Here is a 24,542-nt window from a genome sequence, read left to right on the forward strand (position 1 = left end):
TTCCTTTCTTTGTTAAATGCTTTAAGATTTAAAGGTTAGAAACTAAGCAAATAGCATACATATACCCAAATGAGAAGAGTCTGGAAGACTGATAGTCAATGAATCATGTATTTTTAGTGATTTCAAAAGAAATGATAAACATGGTCTAGAAAGGAAACACGCCATCACTGTTGTCAGGACTTGTGATGTTATGGAGATGCACATCACAGCCCCCTCCACACCAGGTGGCCTCCAGAGTTAGAAGGTGGCAGAAACAAAGAGTAAAAAAACAAATTTCATGCCATTTCTAGACTTCATAAACTCTTGGTACTATAATTGTGCAAATAATCTGAAACTTAGCACAGTGGCTGTTTTAGAAGGTAGCTTCCCAATTCCTGCAGCATCTTCTTCATTGGTCTACACTAATGCCTCACAAAGGCAAACTCAGGTGGTAGCATTTCGGCTTGGTCCTCAGAGCACGGCCCCACAACCAAGCTTTGCTTAACTCTCTAGTGAGGATTCAGTGCTGCCTGCCAGTCTGCAGGTGATGCTGAACTTCTACTGTGATGCGCCTGCCGTTCCACCGCAGGATCCTTGTGGGAGTTTTCTTACCAGGTCTCACACTCTCGCTCACAGGCATGCCAGGCTGATTTGTAAAACAAAAGGGGAAGATGGGCAGAGAAAGAAAGCAGAGCTTCTCATGTGTTGTGACTGGTTTCTTCATCACAGTGGCAGTTAATTATGTCCTCTCCTTTCTCCCCTGAAGGCAAAGGCAAATCATCTGCAGGGAGAAGTCAGACGTCATGGTCAGGAGCCTTGCCTTGGGCTTGCCTCAGCCAGATCTGCAGTGTGACAAATGCTCCCACAGTCACGTGAAAGAAAAGCTGCCAGAGGTTACGCAGTTCGTAGAGATACATGTTGCAAAGACAGATTAAGCCAAAAGTCAGGAAGGACTTGACATTCCGCCAGCTGGTGTAGTACACAAGTAAATAACACTGTTTAAAAACATAAAAATGAAAGTTGGTTAGGTTACAGGAAAGATATGTAACAGATCAGAATAAAACATGAGAAGAAAGATAATGTAAGCTATTGGAAAAGTTCCTCGGTTTCAAAGAGAAACAGATTTCCCCTTCTATGTCTTTCATTTTCAAAATGAAAGCGTTCTTTATCACATGTTAAATGAAAGTACAACTGGGTAACTCCCTTGTAAGACAGACGGAAGAAATTCTCTATGTAACAGGGAACCAGGACAGATATACTGCTAAGTTCTCAGCCCCGGTCTCTCAGTGTGGGCATGTGCACCCAGGAAAGCACAGAACACTCAACAAACAACTGAGGAAGATGGACCTTCCCACAACTGGAGTCTGAGGGGTAAAGAAAGCAGCAGTCTAAGGCGTGAACAGTGGGGGGGTGGTTCAGGTTGGGGGACAGTAGGGAGCTGCAGGAGTTGGGCCTTGTTCCTCAGCTGGGACAAGAGCAAACAAAGCCATTGAATTTGTTGGGCTTCCACTGGAGGAATGGAGTGTTATTAGCATATTTTCATCATTTAACTTAAAGCAGTTATATCTTGAAAAGTAAAGGGGGCATAGAATGACAGTGAGTGCTATTTCATTGAGACATTAAGGAGGCATCCTCCACCCACCAGCCCTAGTATTGTCCCCTTTGTCCTTTATTTTCCCACAACATGTTACAAACATGCTTATTTTGCTTGTCATCTATAGCTCCTGGCAGGCAATGGTTTAACTATCTGGTTCATTTGTTTATCTCCAGAGTCTAGAACAGTGCACAGTACCTAATAAGTGCTATACAGAGTTTAATGACTGAATGGACCCTTTTCTAGCATGTGCCTAAAGTCTGGAAGTGTGGAGTTTGTATGCACTTATGAAGTCTTTGAAAGAAGCAGCAGATTCTCTGACCTACATCCAGGCTTCTGAATGGGAGAAGGTAGAAGTGTTCTTGTCAAACATTAGTTCTTCAATGAGTGAAGATTACTCCATATTTAAAACAGAAGAATGCACTAGAGTGATGCTTTTAATCCCAGCACTTGAGAGACAGAAGCAGGAGGATCTCTAGGTTAGCATGGTCTAAAAACTTCCAGGCAAGCCAGAACCTTAGAGTAAGACCCTGCTTCTGTGTTTTTTGTTTTGTTTTGTTTTGTTTAATCCAAGCTATCTATATGAAATGAATAAAATCATTTACTTAATGAGAGTGATTTTCATTGTGGAATAAAGGGTTAAAGACATCGTTTTTTTTCCCCCTGTGAAAAAACTTTTCACAGAACTTTTGACTTGCTGGAGGTCTGAAATAGCCGAACTGCACTGTTTTCCACAGTGTCACTGCTACGTCACCACAGAACAGTCATCACTTCAGGACATGATCACAGTGAGGACTGCTAATTGATGGGCTTTGATTTTGTCCTGTGTCCCATTAGGGACCTTTCTCCCACCCAGGATTCTGTACTGCACTTAGCTGCCAAGTCTCCTCCAATCTGTAAGAGCTTCTCAGTCATGACCTTGACAGACCTGATGCATATGCATCAGTTATGCTGGAGCTGTGTGTCTTAATTTGGATGTGTCCAGTGTTCCAAGATTGAGTTAAGCATATGTAACTTTGCCAAGAACAACACAGAGGTGCCAGGCAGTATGTTTTATCAGCGCTGTCAATTTGGACCCCTTGACAGGAATTATGCCACCCACTGATAACTGCCTGCATCAGCTATTACAGAGGAGTTTGTCTAATGGTGATTTAATAGTGACTTTTTATCTCCAACATTCTTTCTACATTTATTAATTGGAATTCTACTGTAAAGAGCTTTTCTTGTATCAAAAAATATTTAATTGATGACTCTAAAGTTTTTCAAAGGCAATGAAGAAAACAGATAACTTGCAATACAGAAGTGTTGATACCACCTTGATCAAACATATTACCCAACTAAAATTTTTCTCTAAACCAAGAAAGAAAAAAGAAAATAAATAAACCTAAAATATTAAGAAAGAAAAAAACAACGTGGTAGCAACAATGTAATTAAGTATGACAGGTGGTCTTTTCCTTTTGAGTTTATGTTTCACAGTTGAAAAATGTATTTCAAGTGTTTGATATGTTCTGAAATAAACGGGGAAGAAATAAACAAAAGTTTTATAAATAGAGGAGGATAACAGAACATCTAGGGAGATAATGTGTCTATATCACACTAAACATGAGGTGACAACAACAGCAGACTATGACAAGTGTCTATTGTTTGTTACCTATAGTAAGGAACCACTTTAAAACCCATAACATTTTAAAATACTATAGATAATAATGAAATGGAATTCTTAAAACCTCAAATAAACTATTAAAATATAGAAAGAAGAAAATTAAAACAGAACAAAAGCAAGCCCCAATATATCTATAATTATATTAAATATAAATGGCTTATATACAGCAACTAAAATAGATTGGCAAAGTGGACTAAAAAACCAATTTCACTATCATAAAATTGTATCAAATAACAGAGGTAAATTAAAAGTAAAAAGATGAAAAAGGATATATCATGCACATGAATCAAAAAAGGAAAGGTATAAGTATAAAAAACACACCAGAGCAAAGAAAATAATGATGAATGAGTCAAACTAATGAGACAAAAAAGCAATCCTAAATTTGTATGAACTAAAACCACGTAACTTCAAAACATGTGAGACAAAACAAGAACTGAAATGAAAACTAGAAAGGTCCACAATTCTGCTTCTAACAAGAGCAGAAATCAATGAATTGAAAACAAAAAACAGAAGAGGGAAGAAACAAACAAACAAAAACCCAAACAAACAAAAAACAAAAACACTGATGGATTGAACAGCTGGTTCAATCAGTGAAACAGAAACTGACAGTAACAACTGTGACAATATAAATTAGCAACATTAGAAAAGAAACACTATTATAAACATTGCAAATACCAAAGGAATATTGAGATATAACTTCCAATTCTATATATATATAAATTAGATAAAATAAGACCACTTCCATAAGACCCACAAACTCCCATAATTTCATGCAGTGAAATAGAAAATTTGAATCACTCTGTAACCATTAGGAGAATGGAATTTAAGGTAGTCTACAGCCAGGTTAATAAAGGCCATAACATTGTGGTAGAAGGGTAATAGACAAATGACCATAACTCAGAACCCAGAAAGTCTTACAAAACACACCGGACTGAGTTTGTATAGAGTGCAAAATCAATTCCGTGGAAGAAAACAGTCTAATAAAGAAATGGTGCTGGAGTACTTGGTCATGTATGAACAATTAAAACAGAAAAATAAATAGAATTTTTGACTTGGTTGGGCACACAGTCAGCATGATATAGGGGAAAGCTGGACTCTAACTCTGAAGCATTAGCCTTGGCTCCTCCCTTTTCCTGGCTATGCCATCTCAGAACAGTACTGAGAGTCCTTTTGCCCTCACTTTTTACAAATGAGACCATAATCTTGTATGACAGGGGTGTAGGAGCAATCTGAAGCACACTGTGTACCACTAACACACACATGGCTTTGCGTTACCTGTATGAAACGTCATTTGTCCTAATGAAACCCACCAAATATAATAAGACTCTAAAATTAACTTTAAGAAAATTCAAGGGGTTGGGGATTTAGCTCAGTGGTAGAGCGCTTGCCTAGCAAACGCAAGGCCCTGGGTTCGGTCCCCAGCTCTGAAAAAAAAAAAAAAAAGAAAATTTGAAGATTTTTAAGTCACTAAAACTAAAATGTATAATGTATGTTTATGTAAAGCTCAAATATCTATCAAAGTATTTCTCCAAGGATTTCTACTGAATTTTGGGTAGTCTTAAGTGCATACCGAGCTTTAAATATTCCTACCTTTTCTTTTCTCCCCATAGAAGCTAAAGGGACATGCCATGTATAAAGGTTAAGTCAATGGAGTCTGTTTGCTCCTAAGTTCTAACAAAATTATTCCTGAGTTTGGGTCACTGCCATGGGCATTCTTCCCATCTCTCCCATGACCAATCATCTCCCTACCGCCAGGTACAGAGCCTGACCCCTCCTTGAGTAAGTGTCCTACACATTCTGTTCCTTCTCAGTGGCAGTATTTCTTACACTGCCTTGCTGTTATTGCCACATTTATGCTCCCATTGTTTTCCACCTCAGTTACTACAATCGTCTCCCAACTGGTTTCCTAACTCCCAGTCCTTCTGCTTACAGTCCATCCCACTCGACTGCTAAGAAGTCATGTCTACTTAAGAATCCTAAACTATTACTTTGCTATGTCACTCCCTGTGCAAGGCTTCCTCCAGAGCACAAACCCTCTGGTTTTCACTAGAAAATTTACAAGTAGCCTTTCTGCCACAGACATATGACATGGCAGCCTGATACCGCATCACAGAGAAGGGGTTAAGAGTAAGTCCACTGTGAACATCTGTCTACAACTCAAGATTGACGTGTAGGTTACAAAGATAACAGAGGTTCAAATCATAGGAGAGGCAAATGACTCAGACAGCATTCTTATGCATTTTAAATACATGGGCAATTATTAGGCTGGACACCTGAAACAAGCAGCAATGGGGGCTATTTGTCACACCTGGGAGGAGACCTACCTGGTAAAGGCAGGCTGCTGTCCCAAGGAAAAATGCAATCATGTAACTAAAGTCCTCACCATCACTCTGTAAAAACAAAACAAAGATCACCTTTTTGCTGACAGTACTTATTTTAAAAAGCCAAGAACAATCTACCAGGATAGGATATGTTAATTTTATACATACTCAAAGATTTTACAAAGTGGTGTATAAAAATTGTGAGTCTGAAAATAGAAATATAAAACACATGGTTAAGACAGGGACGGAGGAGCATGCTGGAGACATGATTCCACAGTTAAAAGTCCTGACTGCTTTCCCAGAGAACAGGGGTTCAATTCCTAGCACCCATGTGGTGACTCATAAATGTCCGTAACTCCAGTTCCTTCCTGACCTTCATGAACTCCAGGCAGCACACAAGTGGCGCACAGACATACATGCTGACAAAATACCCATACATATAAAATACATTTAAATTTGAAAGGCAGAGGAATGGGAAGTTGAGGAAAACTACATGAATTCTCTGTCTTGGTCTCACCTATCAATGGCCTGTCACCCCAAGGAAAGAGGAGAAACACTAAAGAAAAGCCAGCTTCTTCATTATACAGAAAATCTCTTCTTCCTAGTAAAACCACATAAAATGCACACCACCCTGGCAGTGATCAAGTTTCTCTTGCTCATGAGGGTCACCACTTAAATGCAATCTGACAAACTTTACTGCCCAGAAGCACATAAATGAATTGCCTAATAAAGTAACTTGACATGATAAATAAAACTGTGACTACTGAAAAGCTACTGTCCACTAGAGTGTGCTAAATCCCCAAAAGAAAGATCAGGTCTTGTTATAAAGCCACTATGCTAGAAAACAGAAAAACAGAAGAGCCTGTGTGAAGAGAACCAAGCGCTGTCCTTGGTTCCTACGAAGTTTCAGCATTGAACTTCCTTCAATGCATAGATGAACAGTACACACAACCAAAGCAGGAGGAGTATGTGTTTTTCTTCCAATGCAAAGACATTTCACCTACTCTTATTTTAGAAAAAACAATTTTCTTTTTCCTACAGGGTCTCATTATGTAGTTCAGGCTGGCCTCAAATGCTCAATCCCCTTGCTGAGCTGCTATAGGCTCTCACTATGTAGCCCAGGCTGGCCTCAAATGCTCAATCCCCTTGCTGAGCTGCTACAGGCTCTCACTATGTAGCCCAGGCTGGCCTCAAATGCTCAATCCCCTTGCTGAGCTGCTTGCTCAGCTTTCTAAATGCTGGGATTACAAGACTGTGCCACCAAATGTGCCTCTGCCCATGGAGGCGGAAGGATCGTTATATAATAGAACAAATTGCCTTAGTGCAGTTGATTAGGTACAGAACAGTCCACGAGGCAGAGTGGCTTATCTTAGAGAGATCTTGAAACAGAAACTATTAATCTTCCAGAACCGCTCAGGCTGGTTCTGCCCCAGAGGCAGGCAGATCAACATGAAGCCTTTCGACTTTTTTAATTCAAAGATTTGAATTAAACTTCTGCTTTTTTTAAAAGTTCTTTTCCTCCCGATTATAAAAGTTTATGCTCAAGCTGGGCAGTGGTGACGCATGCTTTTGATCTCAGCACTTGGGAGGCAGAGGCTGGCAGGCAGATCTCTGAGTTCAAGGCCAGCCTGGTCTACAGTGTAAGTTCTAGGAAAGCCCGATCTAAATAGAGAAACACACACACACACACACACACACACACACACACACACACACACACACACACACACAAAGCGTTTATGTCCATACAAAGAAGCCCATGTTCTTCATAAAGGAAAAAGATTGTTAACCTTTTCATGTGTTTGTTTTTTCTCTCTCCACTCTCCATCCTCAAAGAAATGGACCTATATTTTTGCATGCTGCTCTGCTATTTTGGTTGATTCATAAATACTTTCTGACACTGTAAATACATCGACCATAGAATATGTGAAAGAATATATAGCCTTTCAACATATAACAGAACCTAATTACTGGTCCTACAGGTTTTCTTTCCCTAAATTTACATTGCCATTTGAAATCTCTCTTAAGTGATTTTACAAAACCTCAAAGCGTGATTCCAGAGTCAGTCTGACCTGTGCTTAAATCTTTATTCACAAGCTGCATTTTTGATTTCTTAACTCATTTTTTTCTTTGGAAAACAGAAATAGATCTTTCTACTTTGTAGTAAGTATTCCAGATAATTCTGAGTCTGAGAACTTCAGGTCACTGGTGTTTATAGTGCTTGGGCGTGTGGAGTCTAAGCTCCCATCCAGCACACTGCGAGACAAGACCCACAGCGTCCTGTCTGCAACTGGGCTAGTCACTGGCAAAGAGATCACCGATCTCCTGACTCCCAGGGCAGCATCTCCACGGTTGTCCCAGGATTCATTTTCTAATACTCCATATGAAAACTACCTCCGCTTTGGCATCGGTCTAATTATCACCATTTCAAAACTGATCTTTAGAAGGACCCATGCAATATAAAGCAATGTGATAAAAGCTTATACATTCCTGAGGTGTCAACTCACAACCACCTTATTAACATCTCTAAACTCAGAACAAGGCTAGGAAGCAAGTGCAAATAATCTAATTTACACATTGCTGTGAACATAAAATCAAATTTACCAACTGAAAAAATACATATACATGCACACAACAAATAAAAACCTTGGTGCCATATATTTTAATAAATCCTTATCACTCTAAGTAGTGGTTACTAATCTAGAATAAGCAAACTTAAGCCATCTTATTTCTTCAAATTCTACGTTGTGTGTGTGTGTGTGTGTGTGTGTGTACATATATAGGCATGCACATACACATACCCCAGCAAACAGATGGAGGTCAGGAGAAAAGTTTCAAGAGTCAGTTCTCTCCCTCCATCCTAGGGGTCCAGGAACCCAACTAAGCAACTAGACCTAAGCAATTAGCAAGGGCCTTTTCCAGCAGAGCCATGTCACCAGCACATTTATCTGGAATCTTTTAACAACGACGATATACAGGAATGCCGATTCATGTTCAGAGTTAGACATGCCTCAAGCACAACATAACATACTAGAATATAAATGCTGCAACATTTAGTATACAGAGTATTTACAAATCAAGGTTATAAAACTAAATTAGTTCCTATACACTATACTATACACAATCAGGAAATATACAATATATTATCCATTAGATTAAAGTTATACTTTCCAGTTGAAGTCTTTATTTACTTTTCCTTCTTTTCTAACAACAGGGACTCACTATACAGTCTTGGCTGGTCTGGAATTCTCTCTGTATATCAGGCATGACTTGAACTCACAAAGATCCTAAAGGCATATGCCACTGCACCTCGCAAATAAACCCTTTACTTGTAAATCAAATATTATAGAAATATGGAAGCTTTGATTCAACTTTTTCAACTCTTTCACTAGCAAGAACTAAATAACTCCACTTAGATAATTTTTAATTTTTGTATAAAATTCTACAGAGAAGGCTTCAAGAAGATCTATTTAACTTGTGATTTAAAGAGATTATTCCTAACACAAAATGCACTGATAAACCAAAGGAGACTAGGACCAACTCTAAAGGCTTCAGTGAAGAAAAAAATATGACTTCATTTTTATACACTGTGAACAATAATAACTCTGAAGGAAAGAGAAAGTGACCAACATCAGGTCATTGCCCCACAAAAGATTTACCTGTATCTGAATTTTTGGTACTTGAATCTACCCATTAAATTGGATTAACAAAAGATGGTATTTTTCCTTCTGTTTTTCATTGCTGAGGACTGGACCGAGGGCTTTCCTACTGCTAGGCTACTGCTCTAGCAATCAGTTCCACTCCTGGCCCAACACTTGTTCTGATGAGCAATTTTATGTGGTTCAAAGTAAAAACAATCTATGAAGAGCCACTTAGTGAAGACTTGCTGCCACTCCGTCCCCATCTGCCAGTTCCCACCATGTTTATTACTTTCTCATCCTTCCGGAGCTTGTTTAAGCCAATTAAAACATGCTGCTATTCAACCAGACCATTCTTGGTGTGTGTATATGGGGAAGGGGCAGTAAGCTGGCAGGGGCTAGTGCATACAAGGTGTATAGATCAGATCTGTATTTCACTGGCATTCTCAAAATGGCACAGAATTTATATATGGATCTTAAAACACAGATCAGATTGCTGAACCACGCTCCATTCTAATTGGGGCGTTAATGTTCTCACATGGCCTATGAAAGGGGCAAGGTTCTACCCCAACAGGTAGAAGAAGCCTAATCCACGCTTCTAAGAGCAGACTGGGTTCAACAGGTTGAACTTTTAACTGCGGCCAAGTAGAGCTGCACCTCACTGGAGAACATCAAAGCTCAGGGTAACAACAGACCTCCCTTCCCAGTTTTCCTTGGACTGATCATCAAAGAAAAAGTCTTTGTTTTCCTCTTGGCTTTTAAAATGTGTGTGTGTGTGTGTGTGTGTGTGTGTGTGTGTGTGTGTGTGTGTGTGTGTGTCCGCCAAGTACTATATTAAAGGAGTATTCCACAGGCCCAACTAAAATAGATTTTTTTTTTTTTTAGATCAGCATTAAGCATACAGAAAATGGAGCAGTCTTCATACCCCCTAACTTCCGGCTCAGTCTCCAGTACCAACTGGAACCCGTGGCACATTCATGACAAATTACCGTCCAGTAATTTCCGCTCTTCCTGTTGAAGGCTCTGTGGTTTGGACAAATGCACAGAGGCAAACACTAAGTCACAAAGCACCATTTCACAGGTCTGAGAACGTCAGACTTCCCACCCCAGCATAACTATAGAACTGACTGTCGATAGGTCTGCCTCTTGCAGAAAGTGTCCAGGATGTGAGGGGGTGATGACCCCAAATCTCTAACCCATGGCACCTGCAGAACTTGTAGGCTGGTGAACACCTCCACACGTGAGGAGTGACAAGCTCAGCTCCAGTGGGACAGAAACTCATAATCAGATCTTTCCAGTCTCTCCCTACACATGCACCTCTTTATCCATCTGTATCCTTTGAAATATCCTTCGTAATTAGCCACCAAATGTGCTTCTGAGTACAGGAACCATTCTAACAAGTGACTGCACCAGATGAGGGAGCTGTACAAACCTCTCTTACAGCCAGCTGATGGTCATCTGTACAATCTCCCCGTAGGACTGACATCTCAGGTAAGGGTGGCCCATGAGACTGAGCCCTAAGTCTTCTGTTCGGACAGTATAAAAACTGAACGGAACTGTGAAACATCTGCTGGCACTGGAGACTTGCTTGTTATGGAAAGACCTCCCACCAACCTAGTGATAGCAGTAAAACTTTGAGTTTTGTTAGTGAGAATACAGAATAAAGACTTCTGTTTTTTCCTATGTACTGTGTCTTTTCCTTTCCATATAAACTTTGCAATCACTTAACTGAATGCACAAAATAACCAGCGGGGACGCTCCTGGGCCTGGGTTCAACCGATACATCAGCACGCAAAGAACCAACAGTGCCACACTGTAGAGGGCTCCACTCGGAATGTGGACCTGCTCTCCGTTTATTCCATCTTTGGTTTCTAATCTACCTCATAGGAGTCCTGTATGTGTCTTACATTTACTTATAAGCATCTCTTTTTAAGAACTTTTGAATTTCAATTGTTGCTGGAATGTAAATAGTCTGTACAGTTTCACTCTCTCATTGTTATGCAGCTATAATCACCTAAAAGCCTCAGGAGCCTCTGGTTGGGTCTTGGGGGTCATTATACAGGTAATGATGCCATTTGCAGACTTCTTTCTTCCTTCCGTATGTGTTTTTCAGCTAGGATTTCCAGTATGCACAACTTACATAGGAGAGGTAACTGAGACAGCTTTATCCTGTTTCTGTCTTAGGAGAAAGGTATCCAGTTTCTTAAAGATGTTAGTTGCTTAAGATCTGGAATGGATTTTCCTTATTAAGGTGAAGAAATTTCCCTCTACTCCTGGTTTGCTCCAAGCTGTTTTTTTTTTTTTTTTTCTCTTTTGTTGCTGTAGTTGGGTTTTTTGTTTTTTGTTTATCATGAATGAAGATTTTTCTGGATTTTGTCAAATTCCTTTCTACATCTACTGATGTAATCATGTGATTATTATTTCTCCTTTAGACTCTTGAAGTAATTGTATTTGATTTCAAATATTAAATCAGCATTGCACACTTGGGATAAATCCCACTTGGTTCTTGTATATTTTTATTCATTACTAGATTTGGTTTAATATATTGCTAAAGATCTGTGTCCAAGAAAGATAGTTTACAAAGTGGTCTTTTAAAATATAAACAAGCTGAGAAATCTCAGAACAAAAAGTCAATTATATCTAAATAGCAAACAGCTCGATCTAATTGTGCTTCTGAAACTTAACACCATCTCACCACAATCACACCATGTATTACCGATCGGAGGGAAAACACAGAACGATCAGCAATGAAGGAAAGTTGAGGTCAGCAGCAGCATTTCCAAAGCATGAGAGGCTGCGGGATACAAAAGCTTCCAGAAGAGAAGGACAGGATAACTGAGTGCATGAAGGAAATCTATACTCCCTTAACAAGTTGAGCCAGACCACCTTATAGGTAGGCACTCTGACTTGTAGGTGCTAAGATCTGAGCCATGGCTCCCACAGGACCAGTTAGCGAACATGGCTTTGTGACAGAAAGCTTCTCTCTGCCTAGGGCTACTCTATCTACAAAGTTAACTTTTTTACACACCTACCCCACCTTTTTTCCTATTATATCAATAAAATGTTTAAAGACTGTTTTATTAGCTTTTTCACTCTGCAGTTTCAATCGCCCATTTCTTCTTGTTGGCAGCTGACTTAGCTGGCTGAAAACTGGAATAAATCCAACCTAGCAGGGTAGAGGGAGAGACGAGAAGCTAGAAGGATGAAAGCCAGCATCTAGTGAATGAGAGGGGGCAGGGCTATGCCTGTGAGGAATTGTTTAGAAGAGAAATTGATAAGGGAAGTCCCATGCATTCCTTTTAGGACCCATGATGTCAGGACCTATGATATCATCTGCTTTCTGTTGGTTTTAGGTGGTTGAACCTAGAGGACATGTAGAATGGTACCATGAACTAGCGTGGTGAGCAGGTTTTAAGGTATCTGGAACTTAATGCTGGAGAACACACACACACACACACACACACACACACACACACACACACACACAGCGGGCGTGAGGGGGGAAACAAAGGGAAGGACATCTGTGATCTGAAATGTGCTGGCCATTTTAAGAAAGGAAATTTTAGAAAGTACAGGAAGAGAATAGGTTAGATAGTCTGGTAGCTAAAGGCCCTGGAAGAAACTACCCTAGAAAATAAAGACTATGAAGAAACCAGTGACCCTCCCCATACACAGGCAACTTGGGCCACTACCAGAGGGAACGGCAGCAGAGCTCACTGAGATACACATAAGTTGTGTCCCACAAACTATCTTCCTGTTCCACCTTTCTCTGCCTCTTGTTCCTTCCAAAGCCAGCTCATCTGCTCTCCTGGGCTCTCCGAATCACAGCTCTCCCTCCTGGCTCTAAGAATTTAGTTATCACACCTAGACTCCTTTGGTATTAACTTAAGCTGTGAGAATCCAGAGTCCATGCTATCAAGCTTGGTGTTCCCACAATGCCTGCCAACAGCACCTCCAAGAGAACACATGGTAAAGGAGCATGCCAACCAGAAGTACGTGTGTGTGTGTGTGTGTGTGTGTGTGTGTGTGTGTGTGTGTGTGTGTGTGTGTGTGTTTGTTTGTTTGTGTTTTGAGACAGGGTCTCACTGTATAGCCCAAGCTGGCCTGGAACTCATTCTGTGATTTCAGCCTTAAATCTGTAACTCTCCTGCTTCAGCCTCCCAAGGGCCAAGATTACAGGCATACCCACAAGCCTTGGCTATGAGGTCATGCTTCTGAAGGAGAGCAGAGAAGGTCTGGTGTAAGAACAGACTTGGAACATGCACTGTAGATTATACTAAGACCTAATCTAATTCAAATCAATTCTGCAACAATAGAGTGAATAGGCAGTCACCGGAAACTACAAAAATAGCACAGTACCTGCAGGAGGCTTTCAATGGCATGAAAGCCTCGAATTAAATTCAGAGCTCCACATAAAAGACTAAGGATAAATGCCACAATCCCTGACAGAGTTGCTGGTTCTAGTCGCTGGTGGGCTGAAAAAGAAAAGGAATGGTTAGAAATGAATACCAGTATCTCTTGTTAGTTGAGCTTATGTGGACAGAAATTCATTGCTCAACTTAGATGAGTCAAATGTAAATAACTTTAAACAATGTATTCAGCAATTAAACAATATATGTAGGCAAAAGTTCTCTGTGTAGCCCTGGCTCTCCTGGAACTGGGTCTGTAGACCAGGCTGGCCTCAACTCAGAGATCCCCCCGCCTCTGTGAGGTAGATTAAAATCGTGTGCCACGATATCAAGCTTAAATATTTTTCTAAAGTGCAAAACATTTGGCAACATAAAAAGTCCCATTCTAAAGTCAAATGAAACTAACATTGCTTTTCTACATTTTAGTAGATACCTCTAACTTCTATTTGAGGGGAGAAGGTGCTATCAAGAACTCATATCTGTCAGTAAATCACTTAGAAAAAAAACTACTGCCCAAATATATGTACAATTTGCAATGTGGTACAAATATTTGCAAAAGATGACCTTGCTTGGAGAATGAATACAAAACTCCTGTGTTTTCTGAAAATGTTTAGAAAACACTTTTAAGGATAGCCATAGCTTGTTTTTAGCAAAGCCAACTTATCTGGGACTGAAGGCTATGAACCCTGCTATGTGGGCTATGTGAAAGCCCACATTTAGTCACAAACCCAAACTTGTCAATAGGATGCAATCTTACAGCTGCAAAGACCAGTCCCCCTTGGTCTTTTGAAGAAAAGTGACTAAAACAAACCCAAACTGAGAACACAGCAGCTAATATTGAGCATTTCATCTTTATGAAGGCAGTCCTTAATTTTCTGTTGTGCGATCACGTCCCTTCATGGCCATTTTATAGTTATTAGGCTTTACAATTGTGCCTGAATGAAAACACAACTAAATACATAATCAGTAGGCTTCAAAAGGGACACTGGCAAAGCGAGAACAACAGAACCACATTTTTATTACTTTATTTAAACCACTGAAGTGTAAAAGCCCAACAATGAAGTTAATGAGGCAGAACGTTAATAAAGGAAAAGCTCAGATCTTTGCAAATTATATTCAGCCATCATAGCAGAAAATATTCCCCAAAGAGTTAATAAAAACCCCAAAAACACACATCTCATGGAGTATTCTTCAGATTCAGCAGAAACTACTAATCTAGAATAACATTTCATAATTTCTTTTGTGCCCATGTCTGGTCTTTCAATAAATTCCCTTCAAACTCTAATATGAAAATGGAAAACCAATTGTCGCTGTATAGGCTGATACCATGGTGCTTCAGCAGCTGGAAAAGTCAACTGGTCCTATTTTAGAGCCTCTCTCTGTCCATGGTCCTTCCTCTCATAGTAAGAGAGGGACCTAGCCTCTCATAAAAAGCAAATGGGCTTTAGAAATAAAACCAACTAACAACTGAATAATTATCAAATCACACTTCCATATGAAACAAGTTTTACCTCACCAAAAACAAAAACAAAGGCGAAAAAACAACAAAAAAACAAAACCTAGACAGTGAAAATTCTAGCTTTACCTGGTCAAGTAAGGTATGTTCAAAAGAAAATCACTACCATTTTCATGTGTTAATAACAATATATTTAAGAAATGAACAAGCTAAAAAAAAAAAAGAAATGAACAAGCTAATATGAATTATTAAGTTTCTAACACTTGCCTTTTGGCCTTAGAACATGTGTTTTATAGTAAAAGTATACCATTTATGAATTCATCATTTCAAAATGACCAAAGTTAATTTTAAAAGATAAAAACAAGTGCTAAGAAGATAAGGCGAGCACTGTGTACAAGGGTAGGTTTGGTAGTGTGCCAACTGGCTGTCGGCAACGATCTCTAATGTATTGATTTTTCTGCTTTATCCTCACCCCTTTCCCGGGACCTGTGGCTTGTTTTCTAAGAGTTATCAGGCAAATTTCATTCTGCAAACGCAAGACAATGGCACCAAAGAGACAGTTTCCCAGTTTGATAAGCAAACGATATTTAACCATATGGTAATGTATTATTATTCTGTGTGCTATTTGTTACTTCAATGAGACAGATTCTATATATTCTGTAACCCAAAGTCTGTATGCAAAGTTTGTAGCACATTTCAGTGAGGCACCAAGCCAGGCCCTAGTAGGTACAGAGTGTACCTGCTCTGTAACCAATGAGGGGCCATGCAGGAGTATCATGAAGTCAGGTTGCATCGCCTCAACACGTTTTTTTCATTTTGCACTGTCAGGAACTGGAGACGACAGATGTGGGAGAATAAGATGTGCAGATAACCAAAGACAACTAAAAGGAGGTGGGGGGCCTCCAGGAGACAGGCCAGGAAACATCTGCATATAAAAATTCAACGGTATCCAATCTATTGCCCAAGAGATGTTTGTTGATGCCATAAGGCAGTTTCAGGAGGGAAGGGGAAGTTCAGATGGAAAGAAAGAAGTACCTGGTAATGCTGAGGCAAGAGCCCAGGTGCATGTGTCTGCAGCTAAAGTAGACACACAGAATGTTTACACAGAACAATGTTGAGAGAGAGAGAGAGAGAGAGAGAGAGAGAGAGAGAGAGAGAGAGAGAGAGAGAGAGAGAGAGATTGAGATTCTCTTCATACAGTGTGTGTACAGGGAAGGAAAAAACCTGAACATAAGTATACAGTGAGGTGGGTCAGGAGGCTGTGCACAAAGGTAGGTTGGAAAGGGAAACCGGAGCAGCCATCACTAGTCTGCACAGACAGTGGACTAAACCACAGCACCTCGGCCCCACATCAGACAGAGTACACAGGTGCAGTCTGGAGGAAGAGGCTGATAAGATAAGGACACTTTAAGACAGCTCCCTTTAAGAGAACATACTTACTCCCTAAAGTACCACATAGGATTCTAACCTTATGATGCCTCTTCCTAATCAGAGTCATGGTCTCTTTTTTCTTTCTGTTACTCCCCTGCCTCCCACTCTCCCTTTCTTTGAGACAGAAATTCATCATGTGGCCCAAGCTAGCCTCAAACTTATGATTCCTCTGACTCAGGCTCCTGGCTGCTAGCATTGCAGACATTGGCTATCTACAATTCCTGGTCACCCCTGTAATATTTTAATTTTAATTTTATTAGATGGTGATTCTTATTCCCATCTTGAAAGTGTTTGCTATCTTTATAAAATGCCTCCACAATATTTAGCATAATAATTCACAGAAAAGATACGGCCCACTGAAAAGTTGTCTACAAAATTTATAAAACAGATGAAGGTTACAAAGATATAAGAAACTGGAGGAATTTTATGACTTTCTAAAAAGAAAAAGTAAAAGCAAAATACACATTTTTAAAGGTCAGTAATAATAAACAATGGTATGGGTGTGAAGTAGTGGTCTGCTGTTAGCTCAAAGACCCTTGAGCTGCCACCTCTCTCCTAGAAACCAGGCCATGTGGCCCCCAAGGACAGAGAGTTGACAAGAAAGCAAGCTACACTATAGCCTTGCAGCCCTTTCCTTCCAGTTGTGAAGTAAGTTTACAGTCTTATCTAGTGCCTGCCTCTAATAATACTTGCTGCATAGCCAAGGCCCAGCTAGATCATGTGGTCTGAAGCTGACCTACTCTCCTGAAAACCTCCAAGAGTCAGAACTTGATCTTAGAACATCAGAGTGTATTTCTTCCTTCAGGACCCTGGTCATCTTATACATAGCAGTCATCTCTCCTAAAGAAACGCCTCTCAGGATTTAAAGGAAAATCGGTCTGCCCTCCCTGACCCCACTTCAAGATTGCATCATGGTTGTCCATGGTTGTGAGGTTCTCCTAATAAAGCTCATTTTGAAGTGTGAGCTTTTGTGTTTTGTGTCAGCTCTTTTCTAAGTTATAACAATTACTTGTGGGACTGTGAGATGGTATAAATACTTGAAAAACTGTCAGCTCCTTATAGACTTAAGAATGCAACTAATCCTCCAATTCTGAAATGCTGCCCCCAGTGTTTATAAATTAATATCTGAACATTTACATAATACAATATTTTAAAAGACAAAGAAAAAGTCAGGATTTACTACTTTATCAACTCAATCCATCATGGATATATTTCAATAAATAAATATGGCAAGATAGCAATACTCATGCCGGACCATAGGAAGAAAGGATCAGAGGGTTTCAAAGAAAAGAACTGTTTTTAAGGTGATTTTAAAGTATTATAACAAAGTGGGGAAAGCTTGAAAACCAGATAATTTTAGAGGTTCTCTCTCCCCACCAAAACAACCAATCAACCAAACCAAAAACTGTATTTTATCTTGAAGACTACAAAAAATATTATGTAGGCTTACTCTGAATTAATATACATTTTAAGGTTAATTTTAAAGTAAGCTCTAGTTTTATGTTACTCTTTATTAAAACAATTCCAGTTTCTTCTCACTTTCCTCTAGTGTCTGCTGTTTAATAATTCAGCATGTCAACGTGGTCTAAAGTTCAAAGAGAACTTCTAGAAGTCAGTAGTACAAAGAATTTCTAACAGTCTACCTTTAAGTGGAAGCCCACCTCAAATTAAGACTATGCCCTATATCCTAAATTAAAGGGCAGATATTCTAAGCCATGGCTACTGCTGGACCCATAGCGGTAGAGTTCCCAGAGAAGAGCAGGCCAGTGTTCCAAGACTAGGAAGTCATGGAGCTTCTCCACCCAGACACCACCAAGACTAATGCCCTGAGATAACTCTATGTCTAGTGTTACATCTAAGGCTTAAAACCCATGGTGGTGATCCCATTAAATAAACTGTGATTTCTGGGCAGGAGAGATGGCTCAGGGGTAAGAACTGGCTGCTCTTGCAGACGGCTAGGGTTTAATTCCCACCATGCACCCATAAGGCAGCTCACATGATCTGTGACTACAGTTCCAGAAGCTCCAATACTCTTTTCTGGGCTCCTCATGCACCAGGCATACATAAGAAACACAAGCATACATGCAGGTAAAACACCCATACATATTCTTAACAAACAATAAAATTAAATTAAAACAACAATAACAGACCAAAATGCTGCTTTTCATTAACAGCCCTGCTTGGCTCTCCACACTGGTTATCTTGAAGAATGACACATTTTCTATAAGTTCTGCTTGCAAGTACTTTTCACTTTGTAGCTGAGACGACACTGAAATTCTGAGCAGCCCTACCCCCAACTCCTGGTTTACTTGGTGCTGGGACTGAACCAGGGTCAAGCTCAGTAGTCAAATAAGTTATCAACTAAGTCACAGCCCAAGCCTAAAAGTGCGTCTCTGAGACGCTCTCTTGCTGGCGCCCATCAGTTCATTATCTTATACATCTATTAGACAGCAATTTGACACACTTTTTTTCTCTGTCCTTGTAAGTGGAAGAAATATTTTGCTTCTACCTAGCAGAACATTAACCATGTTGTCACTGGCTTAGTTTACATCAGGGTTGGTTAAACTATGACCCATAACCAAATTCAGAGCACTCATCCTTTTACATAGTATCTATGACTAAACTGTGTTTGTGCATTATCAGCAGAGATACATCAGAGCCTATGTAGACTTGAGAAGTCTAAAACATGTAGCATCTGGCCCTTTACAGAAAAAGTGTCCTGGCCCTTGGTTTACAGGGATCTAGTGTTTTGATACCCCACAGAATGGTAATTTGGTACATATTATTAACTCATGGTGATAGTACTTGGAAAACAGATAGTAGTATATGAAGTAGTATATGACTTAGGTTTGATGCCTGAAGACACATGAATGCTAGACAATAAAAGGAAGTACAATTATAGGAGAGCATCACCTCAGTCAGTTGCTGGTGGTCAAAAGTTTAGAATATGTTGGTAAAGAATCAAGTTTATGCACCAGGCAACTGACACCACTAAGAAAAGATACACTACTGATTAGTATGCTTTTGTTTTTAACATTTTAAAGACATTACTGCATTTCTGCACATTTACTGAATTACAGTTTACTGAGTGACGGCAGATAAGGACCCAGAGAAACGGAGGATATAGTACACTACATGACACCCATGGGATCAATGCAGTGCTGTGCAAAATAACTCTGAAACGCAGGGATGATGCTCTGAAACCCAAACAAAATACTAAGAAAAGACCCTGGGTATGAAGCAATGACACGGTCTTTTGGCAAGGGAACGGTTTACGCTTTCAAAACTTGTTCTTAGCTTGTTAGTCATGGTAGAACTAAGTTCACCCCACACTGAAATCGTTATACACTATAAAGGCAAAAATAATCATGAAAACAAATAAAAAGACATGGCTAATAAGCCAGCAAAGAACAGAAAATTAATTTCAAAGATGAAGGCAGCTAGAGACCAAGGTAATCAGAACAGGGCACGACAAAGGAAACCTACGAGAGATGCCTCAGCCATTGGTACTCGCTGAGGCTCCTGCCAGGGTCCAAGCACAGTTCCCAGCATCCACACTGAGCAGCTCACTGACCGCCTTAACTCCAGTTCCTAGGAATCTGACACCCTCTGCTGGACTCTCGAAGTACCACACACATGTGAACATACATTAAGAGACACATAAATAAAAATAAAAACGATAGATTAACACCCAATGATTCCAATAATGACATTAACCTAGCTTATTTGGTTAAACAAAAACAAAACAGGTGCATAGGAACAATTTTAAAGCCCAAAAGAGACTCCCTACTTTTCCAGTCTTCTCTGTGGACAAGGCAACACACTCAGAAGCTTGTTAGGTTTGGGAAATTCCATATTGCCTCTTCAGCCTGTCATGCCTGTGGTCAGCACTAGTAACATGTAAGGTTTTAAAGGTAGGATCCAAGCAAAACAAAACAAAAAAACAAAAAAAAAACCCCAAAAAACCCACTTTGCCTTAAAGTTTGGGGGAAAGTCTCAGCCCCCCATGCCTTGCAAGCTGTGAAGTGCCACAGCAATCCCAGAGGCAGCAGAGGCACAGGCAGGCTTGCCGTGAGGGTTCTGGGCCGGGGAGGTACACTGGGGGGAGGCACACTGGCAGTCTGTTTCCTCAATTAGCTTGCTGTGAGAAAATAATAATAGAGACTTAACTTAGTCGCTGTAACAGCAAGTAACATGCCTCTATGAATTCCATCCAGATCTGCACTCACAAAAAAAAAAAAAAAAAGGAAAGGACAGAAAAGAATAGAAAACGAAAGAAAGAAGGAAGAGAAAAAAAGACTCAACCAAGTCATATTTTCTATACTTGCTTGAAATGAAAGCTTTGGAGGGGGCGCTAACTGACTAGGCATAAGAGATGATGGGTAGTATATTAAACAAGATCTGGTAAAACAAATCTTAACAACCCCCCACAATTACACGTAGCATGCTAGTTACTCATCACCAAACCACCCACCCTCACTTGCACTGACACTAAGGGAAAAGGGGAAAGACACCATTCTAAAAGCAAGAACGTTCCATACGTGTGAACAGTTGGCCTCTAAAGGAGGACAATTACACATATTACTAAACACATGAGGAACCACTGCAGAGCAGTAATTTAAAGAAAATAAACACGTTGTAGCCACAAGCAAAAATATTCAGCCAGTTTACCCTGATGTAGCCTTATAAGACCTGAGCTCATAAGTTAATATGGTTATTAAAAGGAGGTCTAAGACCACACAGATAGACAAAAACATAGAACCACTCCTGGTTAAATGATGACTGAAAAGAGTCCACCAGGCTGGCTTGCTATCTGTAAGATAGTTTTTTAAAAAAAGGCATTATTAAGGTATTTCTTCACTGTGATTTTTATAAGTTCAACTCTCGGTTATTTCAGTGATCTTCAAGATGATCTCATCCAGGTAGACCAGAAGGTTACTAGGAAAGTAGAGAGGGAAAAAGAAGGCTGACAGTCTAGCATTTCTTGCTGTGCTTCTCAAACTTACCAAATATGTGAAAGTGTTGCCTTAGGTAGGAAAAATAAGTCAAAACAAAGAGCAATGAACAAATGAACAGTCACCAGTCACTGTAGAAAGTAATGGCTGCACCATGGTGACTGATATCCATCCTGCTGGGTGCAGACAGCATCAAATGCAAGTCAGAGAGATCTGATGCCCTTCAAATACCTGATGTTCCTCACTAGACCTTTAGGTTCCCCAATAAAGGGTATTGAAACACTACTTAAACAAAAGAACGCAAAGAGAAAGATAACAGATCTAATACTAAAATTAATTTTAATATAATATTTATATCACAGAGATTTCAAAGCTTAATATATTCCTACGTACAAAGAACTCCAAAATAATGAAAAAACCAACACATCAAGAAAACAAATCACACATTTTAAAATACGTAATAAAGAGGGCTGGAGAGAGAGCTCAGTGGTTGCAGCACCCACATGGAGGTTCGCAACCATTCATGACTCAGTACTAGGGAATCCAACACTCTCCTCTGTAGGCCACAAATAAACATGTGGTGCATAAACACTCATGCAGGCAAAACACTTACACACATAAAGAATTAAATCTGAAAAAATACGTAATATCGAAACTGATCACCCTAAAATGAGAAAGACAGAAATTCAAAAGTTCAGAAATTGCAATACCTAGTTCTCAAAGAATGGTTGAAGCAGACAGCAAATCAGAAAAGACAACAGATTTTAACAATATCAGGTACCATGATCTTACTAAGATCATCTTAGGTAGTTTGAAATAGCAACACTACCAATAGCAGCAAACAGAACACTCTTTAAAATAAGTAGAAAAGAATCACTAAAATAGGCTATGTTCTTGGGAATATATCAATTCTACATAAATTTAAAAATACTCAAGTCAAATTAAATTTGTCCTCTGAACGCAATGGAATTAAAAATCAATAGACACTTGAAAATGCCTAAATAAAAGTATATAATACTTTTCTAGATAACTTAGGAATCAAGAGAGAAATCAAAAGGAATTTTAAAAGTATTTTAAGCAGAATGAAAATTAAAATGTGATATGTTCAGATCTACAGGATGTAGCTAACTGCTACTGAGAATGATACAGAAGAGCAAGTGCTCAGGTTAGAAGAGATCTCAAACAAACTGCTCCAAATCTCAGAAAATAAAAGCACAGAAAGAAAACCAAGGTAAGCAGAACATGGGAAGCAATGAGCAGAACATGTTAATAAAATAGAAAATAAAATATCAATAAAGTAAAATTCTTAAAGAAGTCAATAAAAGTGATCAATTTTTATATATTAGAAGAAAAAAAAAAGAAAAATTACCAATATCAGAAATGAGAAAGACATAATTGTAATTCTATGGAAAATAAAGGCATAAAGAAATATATATTGTACATCAAAAATCCATAACTTGAAAAACATGAACAGATTCCATTTAAAAAAAAAAAAAAAAGCTGCAACGTCTCACGAAGAAGAAACAGAAAAGCTGATTGGTCCTGGTCCTGGGAAAGAACGATTTAAACCTTCCCCAGACAAAAGCATTTGAGGTTTTATTGTTATGTCCTACAAGACATTTTCCAAAAATGTAGAAGATGTGGGAAAACCCTCCAGTATACTTTCTCATGTTAGCTGTGCACACATACTAAAACCAAACATGGCCATTATAAAACAGGAAAACTAGGAATCAATTCCCCCGTAAGACACTATAAATTATCAGCAAAACTTTAGCAAACTGGACCTGATCACACATAAAAAGGATAACGCATCGTGGCTATGTAGAATTTATCATAGAACTGAAGATTTGTTTAACAAAAAGCAATCAATGTAATTTGGAAAATCCTATGAGCAATGCAGTCACAGCATCTGACACGGTCTCAGATGGTCTGTCTTCTTAGGGTGTTTCTTAGGGTGTAGTGCTGTCTTCTAAATTACGTCTACTTGAGTACTTCAAATATATACTAAACAAGTATATTTTAATTTCATTTAAATAAAATTTATGTGTACAGGTGTTTGGTCTGCACTTTGTCTCTGTGCCATTTACATGTGGTGCCCAAGGATCAGATTCACTGGATACTAGAATTATAGATGGTTGTGAACCACCATGTAGTTGTTGGGAATCAAATCCAAGCTTTCTGAAGTGCAGCCAGTCTCTTAAATGTTGAGCATCTCTCAAGTCCCGTTTTGACTAGTTTTGTATCAATAAAATAGAAGAAAACAGTATATTCAATGCTTCCTTCTTATTGAATTACAAGTTACTTAAGTAATTATCTCTTATACATATATGATTTGTAAATATTTCCTCTCATTCTGTGGGTTGTCTTTTTACTCTGTGTTCATGAAAGAGTAAGTTTTAAATTGATGAATTCCATCTTGTATGTTTTGTCTTTTTGCAGTGCGTTTTTTTTTTAAATCAAATCTGACAAACCTAATGTTTTCTACTAAGAGTTTATAGCTGGTAACATGAGCTAAGGGTATGCTTATGGCTACATAACAGTCTAACATAGACCTCGCTGTCCCAACACTGTATGATCTTCTGCTAGTCTAGAACCCCTGTCAAGAACGAACTGGCCGGGGTTGGGGATTTAGCTCAGTGGTAGAGCGCTTGCCTAGCAAGCTCAAGGCCCTGGGTTCGGTCCTCAGCTCCAAGGGGGGGAAAAAAAGTCGAAGATTTTCTAGAGAAAAAGCAACATACAAATGAAATGATCTGTTCCTTCCTTTGAAATTCCAATATCGCTTTATTTTTTCTTTATGCATTTGTTTAGTGACTGTCTTTAATTATTTAAATAAATTATTTTCCCCTCTCTCATATTTGTATAATCAAATCATATATGAAGTTTCATGTTCAGACCACATGAACACTAACAATGTTAAGAATACTAACAAACTAAATTAAAGCATGTATAGGGATAGAGATGTCTTAAGTAGGGTTTCCGTTGCTATGAAGACACTCCATGACCAAGGCAACTTTTATAAAGGACAACATTTATAAGGGCTGGCTTACAGGTTCAGAGGTTCAATCTATTATTATCAAGGCCATAACATGGCCGTAC

At 39.2% G+C, this 24,542-nt stretch overlaps 1 protein-coding gene across 3 annotated transcripts in view; it reads right to left on the reverse strand.

The window, feature by feature from the left end:
- Positions 1-89: 89 nt before the first annotated feature.
- The window catches only part of Sec22a (SEC22 homolog A, vesicle trafficking protein), a 49,201-nt gene continuing 24,748 nt past the window's right edge, over positions 90-24,542 (reverse strand). For 2 of the 3 annotated variants that reach the window (XM_032900157.1, XM_032900158.1), the window contains exons 5-7: positions 13,555-13,670; positions 5,561-5,626; positions 90-974 (exon numbers count right to left, since the gene is read on the reverse strand). In XM_032900157.1, the coding sequence (XP_032756048.1) occupies positions 774-974; positions 5,561-5,626; positions 13,555-13,670 (383 nt within the window). In that variant the 3' untranslated portion in view covers positions 90-773. The remainder of the gene's footprint in view (positions 975-5,560; positions 5,627-13,554; positions 13,671-24,542) is intronic. The other variant, XM_032900159.1, reaches the window with a different exon arrangement.

The sequence above is a fragment of the Rattus rattus genome, chromosome 4 (genome assembly GCF_011064425.1).
Source record: "Rattus rattus isolate New Zealand chromosome 4, Rrattus_CSIRO_v1, whole genome shotgun sequence".
Taxonomy (NCBI): domain Eukaryota; kingdom Metazoa; phylum Chordata; class Mammalia; order Rodentia; family Muridae; genus Rattus; species Rattus rattus.